Genomic DNA, 13,336 nt, shown 5'->3' on the forward strand with positions numbered 1-13,336 from the left:
AATTAATTTTAAAAAATGCAAATAACGTCAAATAAAAATTACACAACAATTTTTAACCAATACCACCACCATTTTGCCACAGCAACGCGTGGCCGGGCACAGCTAGTTTATTTTATATACCGCTCTTCTCCCCGGGGGAGATAAAGACATTTGGGGAGATAAAGCGGGGCATACATAAATATAGTCATAACGGAGTTTTATTTCCTGCCAGAGGCCAAATGCAAGACAACAGTCCGATGTAGAAATAGATCCATATATTTATTCATCCACGTATACAAATATAAAACCATATTTCTGTACAGCTTTGGCATAAAAGTGAAAAAATAACCACATCTCCGTATAGAATTTTTTATAAATATTGATTCGTGAGGCTGGAACTTGGGCCCTCCAGGTGTTTTGGACTGCAACTCCCACAATTCCTAACCGCCTACCGGCGGTTAGGAATTGTGGGAGTTGCAGTCCAAAACACCTGGAGGGAGGGCTGAAGGCTGGCATCGTTCAACACCCCCCCCCCCCCCCCTTAGTGCTTGGCTCAGCAATTCTGGTGCCATTCCATCATTAACTAGAAGCTCTTCTAGGCCTTCAAAGCTGCCAGAAAAAAGGACAAAGTGCTCGGCCTCATAACAACATTGTTGAGTCATCACAGCAAAACATGGGGGTTGTAGCCGGAGCCCTTCTTTGCAAGCAAAACCCACTTCTGCAATAAGGTCCAGTCAATATAGGCATGGGTACCCCGCTCCTGTCACTCACACTCACACTCATACATACACACACCCAACTCAAGATATATCTGGCACGCAGTGCAAACAGATGACTCATGGTCAGAGATGGCTTCCTGCTGTTTTTTCCCTCAAGGTGCAGGTGGAGACAATCCCTCCCCCCCAGCCCCCACCCCATTTGTTTATTTCCAGCAAGAGAACAGGAAGCCCCTCCCCAAAAGGGGAATCACACCGCCCTCGAGTCACATGGGCAGAAACACACAAAAGGATGGAGCTGGACGGACAGATGCCTGGCCTGCTCCATGTAAACATTGCTATAGTCTCTGGCTCCGGTGCCAGGCCTGATTCACCCAGCAGTTTGTTTTTGCCTCGAACAGCAGTGCCTCACCCCCTTAATAGTCAAAAGGCTTTGCAGGGGGGGTATTTCAGTGGATACTGCTGCTCCTAAAAGGGTATTTTGTGTTGCTAGCAGGGCCGTAGCCAGAAAACAAATTCGGGAGGGGTTTTGAAAATTTCGGGGGGGGGGGGTTGAACCCCTAGCACATACCTCTCCCCGCTACAAACCTGTCAATATCTGCTTGAGATAGTAGTGCCTGGAGGGACTCTTAATGTTTTGCATCTCATAGACTTAGCATGGGGATTTGGTTAACCAGTTAAAATTCATGAGTAAACCAGGTTTTTTTTATAACCTGAAAAATTTTGGGGGGTTTGAACCCCTAAACCCCCCCCCCTTGCTACAGGCCTGGTTGCTAGTGTAGTGCAAGGAAGGCTCTGGTGGGGCACAGAAGTTCAGAGGCAATGGACGAACTCCGGCTTCACGGTTGAGCAGCCAGGTGGGAGGCCAGGACGGGATCCAGTTTGAGGAAAGGGGGGGGGGGTCCTCCAAGTGCGAGATGCCAAGGCATTGGGGTCCCTCAGGGCTCCATCACTTGCCCCATGAACAGCACCGTGCCTGCAAGGAAGGAAGGAAGGAAGGAAGGAAGGAAGAAAGGAGTGGTTTCAGGATGTGCCAGGAAGGGGTCAAGAGGCCCCCCAGAACACAGGGGCTCACGGCACAACTCCCCCGAGAATAGGGTTGTTGTATGTCTTTCGGGCTGTGTGGCCATGTTCCAGAAGTATTCTCTCCTGACGTTTCGCCCACATCTATGGCTGACATCCTCAGAGGTTGTGAGGTATGGACAAATTAGGCAAGGCAAGGAAAAAATATCTATCTGTGGAGAGTCCAGGGTGTGGCAAGAGTCCTTTGTCACTGGGAAGCCAGCATTAATGTTTCAGTTAATCACCCTAATTAGCATCGGAAAGGTTTTTGTCTCTTGCCTGGGGTTTTTGTCTCTTACCTTTGTTCAGTCAATAACTATCCTTGGGGCTCCTCTGCCTTCAGAGTGTTGGTTCCCATGTTGGAACCATGTTCAGAGTGTTGGAACCAACACTCTGAAGGCAGAGGAGCCCCAAGGACGGCTATTGACTGAACAAAGGCAAGAGACAAAACCCCCAGGCAAGAGACAAAAACCTTTCCGATGCTAATTAGGGTGATTAACTGAAACATTAATGCTGGCTTCCCACTGACAAAGGACTCTTGCCACACTCTGGACTCTCCACAGATAGATATTTTTTCCTTGCCTTGCCTTAGTTTCTCCATACCTCACAACCTCTGAGGATGCCTACCATAGATGTGGGCGAAACGTCAGGAGAGAATACTTCTGGAACATGGCCACGCAGCCCGAAAGACACAACAATCCTGTGATCCCGGCCATGAAAGCCTTCGACAACCCCCTGAGAATAGCTCCCTTTCCCCCTCCTCAAAAAACCCAGCAGAAGCCCGGACACTGCCGTTCTAGTGCCAGCCAACAGGGGGCGTGGAGGGAGGAGGCCCCCAAAAACCGACGCTCTTTCCCTCCCTTCTGCTCTTTTAAGCTCCCAGTGCCACAGCCTTCAGCCCTGCCCGGTGGTTCAGTGACTTAAATTACACGGGTTGTGTGTTTTCCGGGCTGTGTGGCCATGTTCCAGAAATATTCTCTCCTGACGTTTTGCCCACATCTGTGACAGGCATCCTCAAAGGTTGGAAGTATATTGGAAAACTAAGCAAGTGGGGTTTATATATCTGTGGAAGGTCCAGGGTGGGAGAAAGAACTCTTGTCTGTTGGAATAGGCATGGATGTTGTAATTAATCACCTTGATTAGCATTTGATGGCCCTGTGGCCTCAAGGCCTGGCTTCTTCTTGTCTGGGAGAATTCTTTATTCAGAGTCGTTAGCTGCCCCTGATTGGTTCATGTCTGGATTCCGGACATGAGTTCTTTCTCCCACCCTGGACCGTACACAGATGTATAAACTTCCCTTACCTACTTTGAATAAATAGCCCATCTGACTCTGTGTTTACAACCTTAATGGCTCTTTCTCTTGCTTCTTACTCTACATGCTAAAGCACTTTAAGTGAAATTGTTCCTTCTTTACTCATTCTGATTCTATTCTTGGACCTGGTGGACTGATGTGTTAGTCACCCTCTGCTATGAAGAACAATTTGATGTTCCGGTTTTTAAAGTAACTATTACGTTGTTTTTATCTTGTATTGCATTGTTTTTAAATCTCATTGTTTTAGTGGATCATGTGTATTGTATGCTATGTTGTCATTTTCTCATTGTAAGCTGCCCCGAATCCCTGCAGGGAGAGGGTGGCAGGGTATAAATAAAGTTGTTGTTGTTGTTATTATTATTATTATTCCAACATACCTCACAACCTCTGAGGATGCCTGCCACAGACAGGGCCGTAGCCAGAAAAAAATTTCGGGAGGGGTTTTGAAAATTTCAGGGGTGGTTGAACCCCTAGCACATACCCCTCCCCGCTACAAACCTGTCAATATCTGCTTGAGATCGTGCCTGGAGGGACTCTTAATGCTTTGCATCTCATAGACTTAGCATGGGGATTTGGTTAACCAGTTAAAATTCATGAGTAAACGAGATTTTTTTTATAACTTGAAAAATTTCGGGGGGGGGGGGGGTTGAACCCCTAAAAAAAACCCCTCGCTACAGGCCTGGCCACAGATGTGGGCAAAATGTCAGGAGAGAATACTTCTGGAACATGGCCAGGCAGCCCGGAAAACACACAACAATCCTATTATTCCAGCCATGAAAGCCTTTGACAACACTTAAATTGCAAGTTACTCACTCAGATATTCACAGCAGGAGACTGATAATGAAAGAGAGATAAGCGACCACATGGTCCCAGCTTATATCAGACCCTTATCAGCAGTTGACACCTCCGGAAATGACATAACCCTTGACGGGCAGGTGCCTCAGCCTGGCATGTCTGGCACTCACCCAGGCACCATCTTAACCCTTTGATGACCTGGTGGTTCCAGTAACACATGCCTTGAGGATGATTTTTCCTAATACACATGACTCTACCATTTCATCAACAGGGGGCAGCGCTATGTTGCTTTCTGGCAGGTAAGGCACACCCAAACCGCCCCAACCGGTTGCCTTATTTGGCCTTTGAAGGGCTTTCGTGTTCTGCAAGGAAGGGGCGCAAGGCCAGACACCCCCTCCCAAGGCAGAAAGCCAGGCTCTCGGCTTACCTGTGGGGTTGTGCCACACCAAGAATAGAATAACTTTATTGCCATACAAGAAAATTTATTTATTTATTTATTTATTTGCTACATTTATATGCTGCCCTTCTCACCCCGAAGGGGACTCAGAGCGGCTTACAAATTAAATTTACATACAATATTATATTAGTATAGTATAATACTGGTAACAAATTACTATATTGTACTGTATCAACATATTGTAATATTATTAGTAATATTACATGTAAAATATGATATATAATTAATATTACTATATTAATTAGTATATTATATTATTAGTATTATATCGTATTACAATATATTATGAATATTATATGTATATACAATATGTTATAATTATTACATATTATTGTAAATTATATTGTATATATATATTTATATATAAACACACACATATATATGTGTGTGTGTATATATATATATATACACACACACACACACATACATATATATACATATATATAAAACTAGCATAGCATGTTATTGCGGATAGGGGCCTCCAGCTGATGCATAGAGACAAGATGGAATGAAAATGAAGTGTTTTCCCCAGCACACATTGCAAATGCAAGACACCCACCCGTCCACCCTCTACCCACCACCGCGTACCTGTGGGGTTGTGCCGCACCAGGAAGAGGAAGGGCCTGTCCAGGACCATCTCCAGGGGAGCCATTCGGGAATAGACGATGGCGGCTGCGCAGCGGAAGAGAAGGGAGACGTTTAGTATCTCGGAAGGGTGCGTAAAGCAACTTGTTTGTATTGCTCTGGAGCCCAGAGCCTGTCCCAAGGGATCCAAACAGAGGATGAATTGGCCCCTTTCATGAGAGCTTCAGTTGTGCAGAATGGGACTCATGACTTTGTAGGGGGGGGGGTCTCTTAGGATTCTATACTAGTGGATTGCAGACTGCTTCAGAGGGGGTGATGCTCTCTCTCTCTTTGGAGGCCTGGATACAGAGCCAGGTTGAGCTTCTTTTGGGGTGGGATGAGGGCCTGGAAGGTGTTGGGAATCATCCTGGACTACTCAAGTCTAGATGTAGTGAGATAGAGGATAGAGTTAGATTGAGGGGATCCTTTCCCTGTTTCCAAAGCATGCCTAGACAGGCTTTACTGTGTTTCACTCTATCCTGTTTATGTCACATCCCTTACTTTGAAGTTAGTAGAAATTTGAATCTTTAGGGACACTAACTTCTCATTGGTTAGAATGTTTTATGGCCCCAATAAACTGGACCATGAGGTTGGAACCATTTTGGTTCTCTCTTCTCCCTTTGTTCTTCTAGCTAACAAGAAGCATCTTGCTGTCTCTCCTGGCAAGATGTAACTATTTAGATGTTTGTTATTTTTCCTTTCTTATTTTTCCTTAGAAGCCAGTCTAGACTAGACTAGACAGCTCCCAAGCCTTTCTATCTACAATGGAGTTATTTTTACCTGAATAAATACTTTTTGAACTTTTACTGAGACTCTGCAGTCCATTGCAATCCTAAATGGTCAAAGGCTTCTCTTGTTCACCGCGTGTAAGTAACTGCTGAATTTAAAAGCTTTGCTTTTGCTACTCTGATTTTTGGTGGAATCTCCCCCAGAGAGGGTTAAATTGAGTCTAACCGCTCAGAGATTACCACAACAGAAGGCTCCCGTCCAGCAAAGGGAGCCAAACCCGCCCCCCCGTCCCTGCCACCCTCCCCGCCAAAGGCCCATGGGGACCCACCTGTGGCGGCAGAGGCCTTGGTCCCGCTCTCGTTCACCTCGATCTTCACCTTCTGCAAGGCCTGGGCCACAAAGAGGGGCTCTTCATCTGTAAGGAAGGAACAGCCATGAGCATGCCAACAGGGGCGGGATGGCCATCTGTTGGGGGTGCTTTGATGGCAGGGGGTCATCACCATCAAGGGAGGCAGGGGTTAAGCACAGCAGCAGCAGGGGCAGGGACTCTGCAGTCTGTCATCACCATCAAGGGCATGCAATGGTTGTGTTATGGGACATAGAGTGAAGTTTAGGGCTTTATATGCATACTATTTTGCCAGATTCTGATAGATGGGAGTCAGAGTGCTGCTGCAATATTAGGAAAGCAGGAACAGGCTGTTTGCACCTGGACTGAAAAGAGTTGGGGATTTGAGAGGAATAAGGATGGATCTACACTGCCCTAAATCCCAGGATCTGATCCCAGATTATCTGCTTTGAACTTGATTAGTAACAACAACAACAACAATAATAATAATATTATTTTTACCCACCTTTCCCTGTGGTGGGTTACAGAATATTTGAAATACATGAACATTGTAAAAATACTACAAATCCACATATTAAAGCTTATTTCTATAAAATACAGAAAACAGAGACTAAACACATGGCAAACATTATTATATGAGTCTACACTGCCAGATGATCTGGGATCAGGGCCTGGGGTAGAGGGCAGTGGAGGTCCAGCCACAGAGACACAAGGGATGAGGATCAAGGCTGTTTCCCAAGAGAAGGCATGAAAACACAGCAATGCAATATTTTGGTTAGTGCACCAATGACCACTCAGGCGCAGAATTGCATTAGCCAATGAATGCTGCACCTTGCCAAATTTCAAAGTGCATTGCCCTTTTATATCATGTAACTATAATCTCCCTGTCCGGAGAACTCTGTAGTGTGTGCTTTGCTTTTGCTGTCTGCATCGATACAGATATCAACTGCTGTCAAGGGAGACCTTGATTATGATAGGCAGCAGAGCTGGCCCTAGGTATTTTTCAAGTGTAGGCGAACAGAATTTTGGTCCCCCCCCCCCCCCCCCGCAAACCAATCACTGAAAAATAAAAGCGTTGGATAAGTGAAAATGTTGGATAATGAGGAGGGATTAAGGAAAAGCCTATTAAGCATCCAATTAATTATGATTTTACAAATTAAGCACCAAAACATCATGTTTTACAACAAATCGACAGAGAAAGCAGTCTCGACTGCGCCCCCATGTGTTTTGCGCCTGAAGCGACCACTTAATTTGCCTTATTGTTGGACCGGCTCTGATAGGTAGGCTGTGCACAGCTCTTCAGACATCGTCTAGGAAAGTAACTTCATCAAGTTCTCATAAGGCTGAACAAAAACTGGATCCTGAAAGGGCTCTAAAAAGCCCTTTCAAGCAGCTGCACAGCAAGGCCAGGCCAAGGCGGGGCAGGAACTCTGCATGTGTTTGAAGGCAGCTTTGCTCTGACTTTGAGCGCCTGTGCATGCCTTGAGTGTGACAGGAGCCCCTCCGAAGCCGGGACTGACCTGAGAGGCTGCTGAAGTCGGCCTTGCGGGCGTCAAACATGTCGGTCATGCCCAGCGCCTCCAGGGGGCGCCTCAGGTCCAGCTCGCTCTCCAAGGAGAACCTGTTTGGGGAGAGGGGGGAGGGCTAGGTCAGGGGGGGGCACAAGGATGGAGGGGGGCTCTCAACGCCCCCAAATCCCTGGCCCCCCACCCCTCTCCCCCTCCCCCCGGGCAGAGGGCACCTACTTGGGCAGGACCAGGAGGCGGGTGACCCGCGTCATGTTGCTCTTCCATTGGTCCACCAGATGGGCACTCAGGATGGCGGTCAGGGCAGAGAGCGGGGCATCCACCTCGAAGGGGGCTGCAATGAGCATGCTGAGGGTCTCCCCCTGGTAGGGCAGCTCAATGACGTCATACTCCATGTGCTCCGGGGTGGAGAATTCGCCTGGGGAGGTAGAGAGGGGAAAGGAGGTCAGGAGCAAGGCCTTTGCCCTATGGCCCCCTCCCCATGGATGGCCCCCTCCCCTGGATGCATAAGGCCTGCAGGATAGCAGAGCTGGAAGGGATCCCAAGGGTTTGCTGGAGATATATATGGAGATATAGGAGATATAATCTGATGTATTCGCTGGATTAATGTGTAATTGAATACAGAATGGCTCTGACTTTTGGCCCAATGCTACTGGCCCTGTTGTAATGGCCACACAGTGTTTTACTGTTTTAAATGGGGTATGATATTGGTTTTTAAGTGTGTTTTTACGATCGTTTGTTTTACTATATTTTGTATTATATGTGGCATTAATCTTGCCATTATGTAAGACCGCTCTGGGTCTGCCTGGGGGAGAAGAGCGGTATATAAATTAAATAAATAAATAAATGGATGGATGGATGGATGGATGGATGAAGAGAAAAACATCCTCAGGCATGTGCCACCAAGAAACACCAGATCACAAAAGGTGAAGATGAAGAAGTGAATGCCTGGAGAGTAAAGCACCTTCCGGTCAAGATGTAATGTCCAGGGTGCGGAGTACTGATAAGGGGTTGACTATAAATCATGAGACCACGAGGCAGTTCTCTCTCTTTGATTGCCAACCGCTGCCGTGTGAGTGCCTTCTGCATATTGAACTGCCCGACAGGGCTGGAAAAAGGCTGGAGCAAGAGTGTGGCTTAACTGATGACCAGCAGAGAGAGGGAAGTGCAGGACACATGATTGTAAGCGGGTGCTCACAATCTGTGGGACAGTAAGAAGGATTTGATCCCACCTGTCATTCTGGGGACTCCTCACTGCAGACAACAGGGCTAACTAGGCTGGACTAGATGGCCTTTGGGTTTCCATGAGCCCACCTGAGGCTACTCCGCACATGTCCAAGGAGCTCAGTTCCGATCACAGCATCCCAAGGGAGACCCCTGACCCCGCATTCCCGCCCGCTCCTCACCGTAGTTGAACCGGGCAGTCTGCTGCATCATGGGGACGGAGACGGTGCTGCCGTCCGGCTTGTGGAAGAGGCGCCGCCGGGTGGAGGCCTCCGGGAAGGGCAGCGCCCACTGGCCCTGGAAGTGGATGGCGTCCACCAGCAGCAGCCGGGTCAGCTGGTCAAGCAGCCCTTCGCGCAGGAAGCCCTGGATCATGCCTGAGGAGGAGGAGGAAGGGGGTGATGCTGAGGAAGGGCTCCCATGGAAGCCCCCCCCCCCCTTGGAAGGAAGGAAGACCCAGGAGGCATGACCCCCACCCCCACTCTGGCGGAGGGGCTCCTCTCCCCCACTGACCCTCAGTGTGCTTCTCCACCCAGGCGTTGATGATGCTGCGGGCACGGTCTGGCTCCATGAAGTCCACTTGCTTGACCGCTTGGCGGAAGACCCGCTGGAAGCTTGGCAGGAACCCGGCCTTCAGGACCAAGTCCCGCTGGACAAAGAGGGCATCTGCCGTGGACACGGTCACCGCCTCCGCCTCTTCCTCTGGCCGGGGCTCCGTCAGCGCCTTCTGCAGCTGCCGCAGGGCTCGGGGGACCCCACGCTCTGGACGGGAGGGCAATGGGAGCAGGTCAGCCAGGGAAGCCAGGGTCAAGCCCCTCCGGAAGGGAGGGACACAAAAGGCCTGGTGCCTGAGGAGAAGCCTCTGGGAGAGACTTTTGAATCCAAGAGTTTGGAGGGGACACCAAAGGCCACCCAGCAGAAGTGGCCCTAGGTAATTTCACCTTGTAGGCGAACCTAGTGGCCATGCCCCCCCCCCCCCCAAATTGCACCCCCCAATGCCCCGCACATACCTTTGTCAGTGGCGGTGGCAGCGGGGACCATTGGCTCCCTCCTCACCGAAAGCAGAAGGCCTCAACTGAGGCCTAGCTCTTCTCGCGAGGTCTCAACTGAGGCCTTTCGCGTTCGGCGAGGAGGGAGCCGATGGTCCCCGCCACCACCGCTGCAGGGGTGCCTTAACAGCGCCCCCGGGGACAATGCGCCACAAGCGGGTGCTTACATTGGCCGCTATGTTGGGTCGGATCCGCCACCCAGCCCAATCTCCTTCTGCCCGGCAAGAGGATACTATCAGATCCCACCTGACAGATAGCCACCCAGCCTCTGCTTAAGAATAACAGAACCATGGAATCCTAAAGCTGGAGGGGAGCCCAAGGGGCCTCCCGTCTGTTAAGCAGGAAAACCCAATTGGAGTCCTTCTCCCTTGAGGTGGCCGGTCATGCCTGTGGCCCCACCCCTTGGATCCAAATCACTGGCCCCCACAATGCTGCGGGCCCCACAGGTCAGGAATTCTCCTTGGCCTGGATTAGGTTCAACTGCTGACCACTGTCCTTGGAGTGGAAGGTGAGTCATCAGGGGAACTCCCTGCTTCCGGAGGAATGGGGAGGGACCTCATAACCCCCTTGAGAGGGCCCTGGCCTTTCTGGGGCTCCCAAGGGCCTTTCCAGCTTCTACTTTCTCCTCCCACTTCCTCTTTCCACTCACCTCGCAGCCGGAAACCAGCGCCGGCCTCGATCTGGCTGCGGGTCCCTCCGCCGGACGCCGCCTGCAGCATGGCCAGCACCGAGGCCACGCCCGGGGGAGAGAAGGCCAGGTTCCGGTGCCGGGAGGAGGCCGCGGACGTCGCCTCACGGAAGAGCCGGGCCCCCAAGTCGGTGGTCCGGAGGCCCAAGCGCAGGACTGGGGGGGAGGGGGCCGAGGGGGCCGCACAGGTCAAGCCCAGCAGGAAGGCCCAGGCCAAGGCCAGGAGCTGGGTCGGAGGTCGCATCCTGTGGAGCAAAGGAGAGGAGGGAGGGTTGAAGCCTGTGTGGCATGGTGTTTGTTCCTGGGTCAGCAAAGTCCTTTCCTAATGGGTTCTGTCGTAAACACATGGGGAAAGTGGGTTGACCTGCAAAAACTGTGTCTTTGTGGGAAGGACCTCCTGCCAGAGCACACGTTGTGATTGTTGCTCAATCTCAAGAGTCTCAACTCATGCAACAGAGTTTGTGTCACAAAAACAGACTTTCTGGTGCAGAACAACTACTTTCAAAGGAAAAGATGGCACAATGAAAGAGGAAATAACACTTACAAACCAGGAACAGGACATGTTTCAAATGTGGTTACATAGTGGAATTGTTATTCAAACATAAATAAACCAATGGGGAAATGTATCATAGAATCGTAGAATAATAAGAGTTGGAAGAGACCCCAGGGGCCATCTAGTCCAACCCCCTTCTGGAAAAGCACCATCAAAGCCCCCCCCCCCAACAGATGGCTACACAAACTCTGCTTAAAAACCTTCAAGGAAGGAGCTTCCATCAGACCCTGAGGCAGAGAGTTCCACTGCTGAACAGCTCTCCTTATGGTCAGGAAGTCCTTCCTTGTCATGTGTACAGTACTCACAAAAGACAACAACACAAAGAGTAGGACCCAGAGGAGCCAAATACCACTGCCATGGGAAACAAAAGAACAAAAGTATACAAAAAAGGAAGAGGGCAACTAAAAAGATCAAAGGTCTGGAGACCAAAAATAATCCCTCTGAGGAGTGTTTTATAGAACTGGGTCTGTTTGGCCTGCAGAAGAGAAGGTCGAGAGGAGACAGGAGAGGAGCCATGGACAAATATGCGAAAGATTTCCCCAAGGAAGAGGGAGCAGGCATATTTTCTGCTGCCCTGGAAACTAGGACACAATATTATTATTATTATTATTATTATTATTATTATTATTATTATTATACCCCGCCAGCATCTCCCCAGCAGGACTCAGGGAGGCTTGCAAGCGGGACCAAACCCAGTAACATCAGAATCAATAAACTAAAAACACATTTAAAAACATAATAAACAATTACAATCTAATTCAACAATTAAAAACAGTAGAGTATAAAAACATCACTAAAATAAGACCTCAGTAACCAGAACCAGGCATATGGTGAGCAGATCAGCAATTGGAGGGGGCTGGGCCTGGGCTTGGGCAAAAAGTGGATTAGAATGACAGGAAGGAGATTCCAATTGAACAGGAGGAAGAACTTCCTGACTGTGAGAGATTGCTGTTCAGCAGTGGAACGCTCTGCTTCGGGGTCTGGTGGAGGCTCCTTCCTTGGAGGCTTTGAAACAGAGGCTGGGTGGCCATCTGTCCATTTCCCTCCATGGCAGATTAGGGTTGGACTAATTCTGTCATTCTAGGATGCCATACATACAAACAGATGTTTACAATACAGTAGTCCAAAGTAGACTAAAGTAAACACGGCCAGACAGCCCGGAAAACTTACAGCAACCCAGCGATGCCGGCCATGCAAGCCTTCGACCACACATCCCAAAGGAATGACCACTCCGCTCCCTCCCTCCCTTCCCCCCCCCCCCCCCGGCCTCCAGCTAAGCCCACCCGGACCCAGTCCATCCACTAGGCGACCCCCTCCCCTCGCCCCTATCTGTCGAGGAAGAAGCCCCGAAAGGCCCCGGATCCCGCGAGAGGAGGGGGCGGAGGGGCGCCGGGACACGTGTGGGCGCCTCCCGACGAGGCCCAGCCTTCCTTGGGAGTGAGACCGGGGGCGGGGGGGGGGGCGGGGAGGACTTACTCGGAAGTCAGCTTCGCCTTTCGGGGATGAGGTCTCTGCTCTGCGCCGGGCTTCGTCCTGCTTCTGCCGCCGCCGCCGCCTCCCCTCCGCCCTTTTATTGCCCCCCTCGGGCCGCGGGACCGGAAGGGAGGGAGGGAGGGAGGGAGGGACGGAGTTCGGGGGCAAGCCGCGATGAGCTCACCGGCGCCGCCGCCCCCTCCCTCCCTCCCCCCCCCTCGAATGAGCAACAGGCCAACGAGCCCCGCGGGGAAGCAGGCGAGACGGAGGGGGGGGGGGGGAGAGGCCGCCGGCCCCTCCGTTCGTTGCCATGGCCGCGCTTCCGCCCCTCGCCCCCGCAGGCCTCAAAGGGATGAACTGGCTGGCCATCTGCCGGGGGTGCTTTGATTGTGCTCTCCCTGCATGGCAGAAGGGGATTGGACTGGATGGCCCCTGGGTACCTTCTTTCTATTATTATTGTTGTTGTTGTATTATTGTATGACACAGCAAACAAGATAGACATGCTGGATTTCGTATCACAAAATCACAAGTCGAACACTTCCCAATATTATTATTATTATTATATTACTACTACTACTACTACTACTACTACTACTACTACTACTACCAGGGCCGTAGCCAGCCCCCCCCCCCCCCCCCCCCCGCTACAGGCCTGTCAATATTTGCTTGAGATAGTACTTGCAGTTCTGGAGGGACTCTTAGTTTTTTGCGTCTCATAGACTTAGCAGTTAAAATTCATGAGTAAACCAGGGTTTTTTGGGGGAGTGAGAGTTGGTGTATTTGTTTGTGTTTTCAAATACATT

The 13,336-nt window shown here is 50.2% G+C and overlaps 1 protein-coding gene across 2 annotated transcripts; it reads right to left on the bottom strand.

Annotated features, from left to right (window-relative positions):
• Nucleotides 1-239: 239 nt before the first annotated feature.
• LOC134299919 (plasminogen activator inhibitor 1-like) lies at nt 240-12,310 on the bottom strand. 2 transcript variants are annotated; one of them, XM_062984094.1, is made up of 9 exons: nt 12,231-12,310; nt 10,469-10,752; nt 9,284-9,532; nt 8,953-9,147; nt 7,766-7,964; nt 7,541-7,641; nt 6,003-6,089; nt 4,910-4,993; nt 240-1,671 (listed from the first exon to the last, which is right to left on the bottom strand). In XM_062984094.1, exons 1-9 carry the CDS (start codon nt 12,251-12,253, stop codon nt 1,634-1,636), a joined length of 1,260 nt encoding a protein of 419 aa, XP_062840164.1. In that variant the 5' UTR covers nt 12,254-12,310; the 3' UTR covers nt 240-1,633. The 2 variants fall into 2 exon arrangements, with proteins under 2 accessions (XP_062840164.1, XP_062840165.1); XM_062984095.1 differs by lacking the exon at nt 240-1,671 and adding an exon at nt 4,745-4,806.
• Between the last annotated feature and the right edge of the window lie 1,026 nt (nt 12,311-13,336).

Source organism: Anolis carolinensis, chromosome 6 (assembly GCF_035594765.1).
Source record: "Anolis carolinensis isolate JA03-04 chromosome 6, rAnoCar3.1.pri, whole genome shotgun sequence".
Classification (NCBI taxonomy): Eukaryota; Metazoa; Chordata; class Lepidosauria; order Squamata; family Dactyloidae; genus Anolis; species Anolis carolinensis.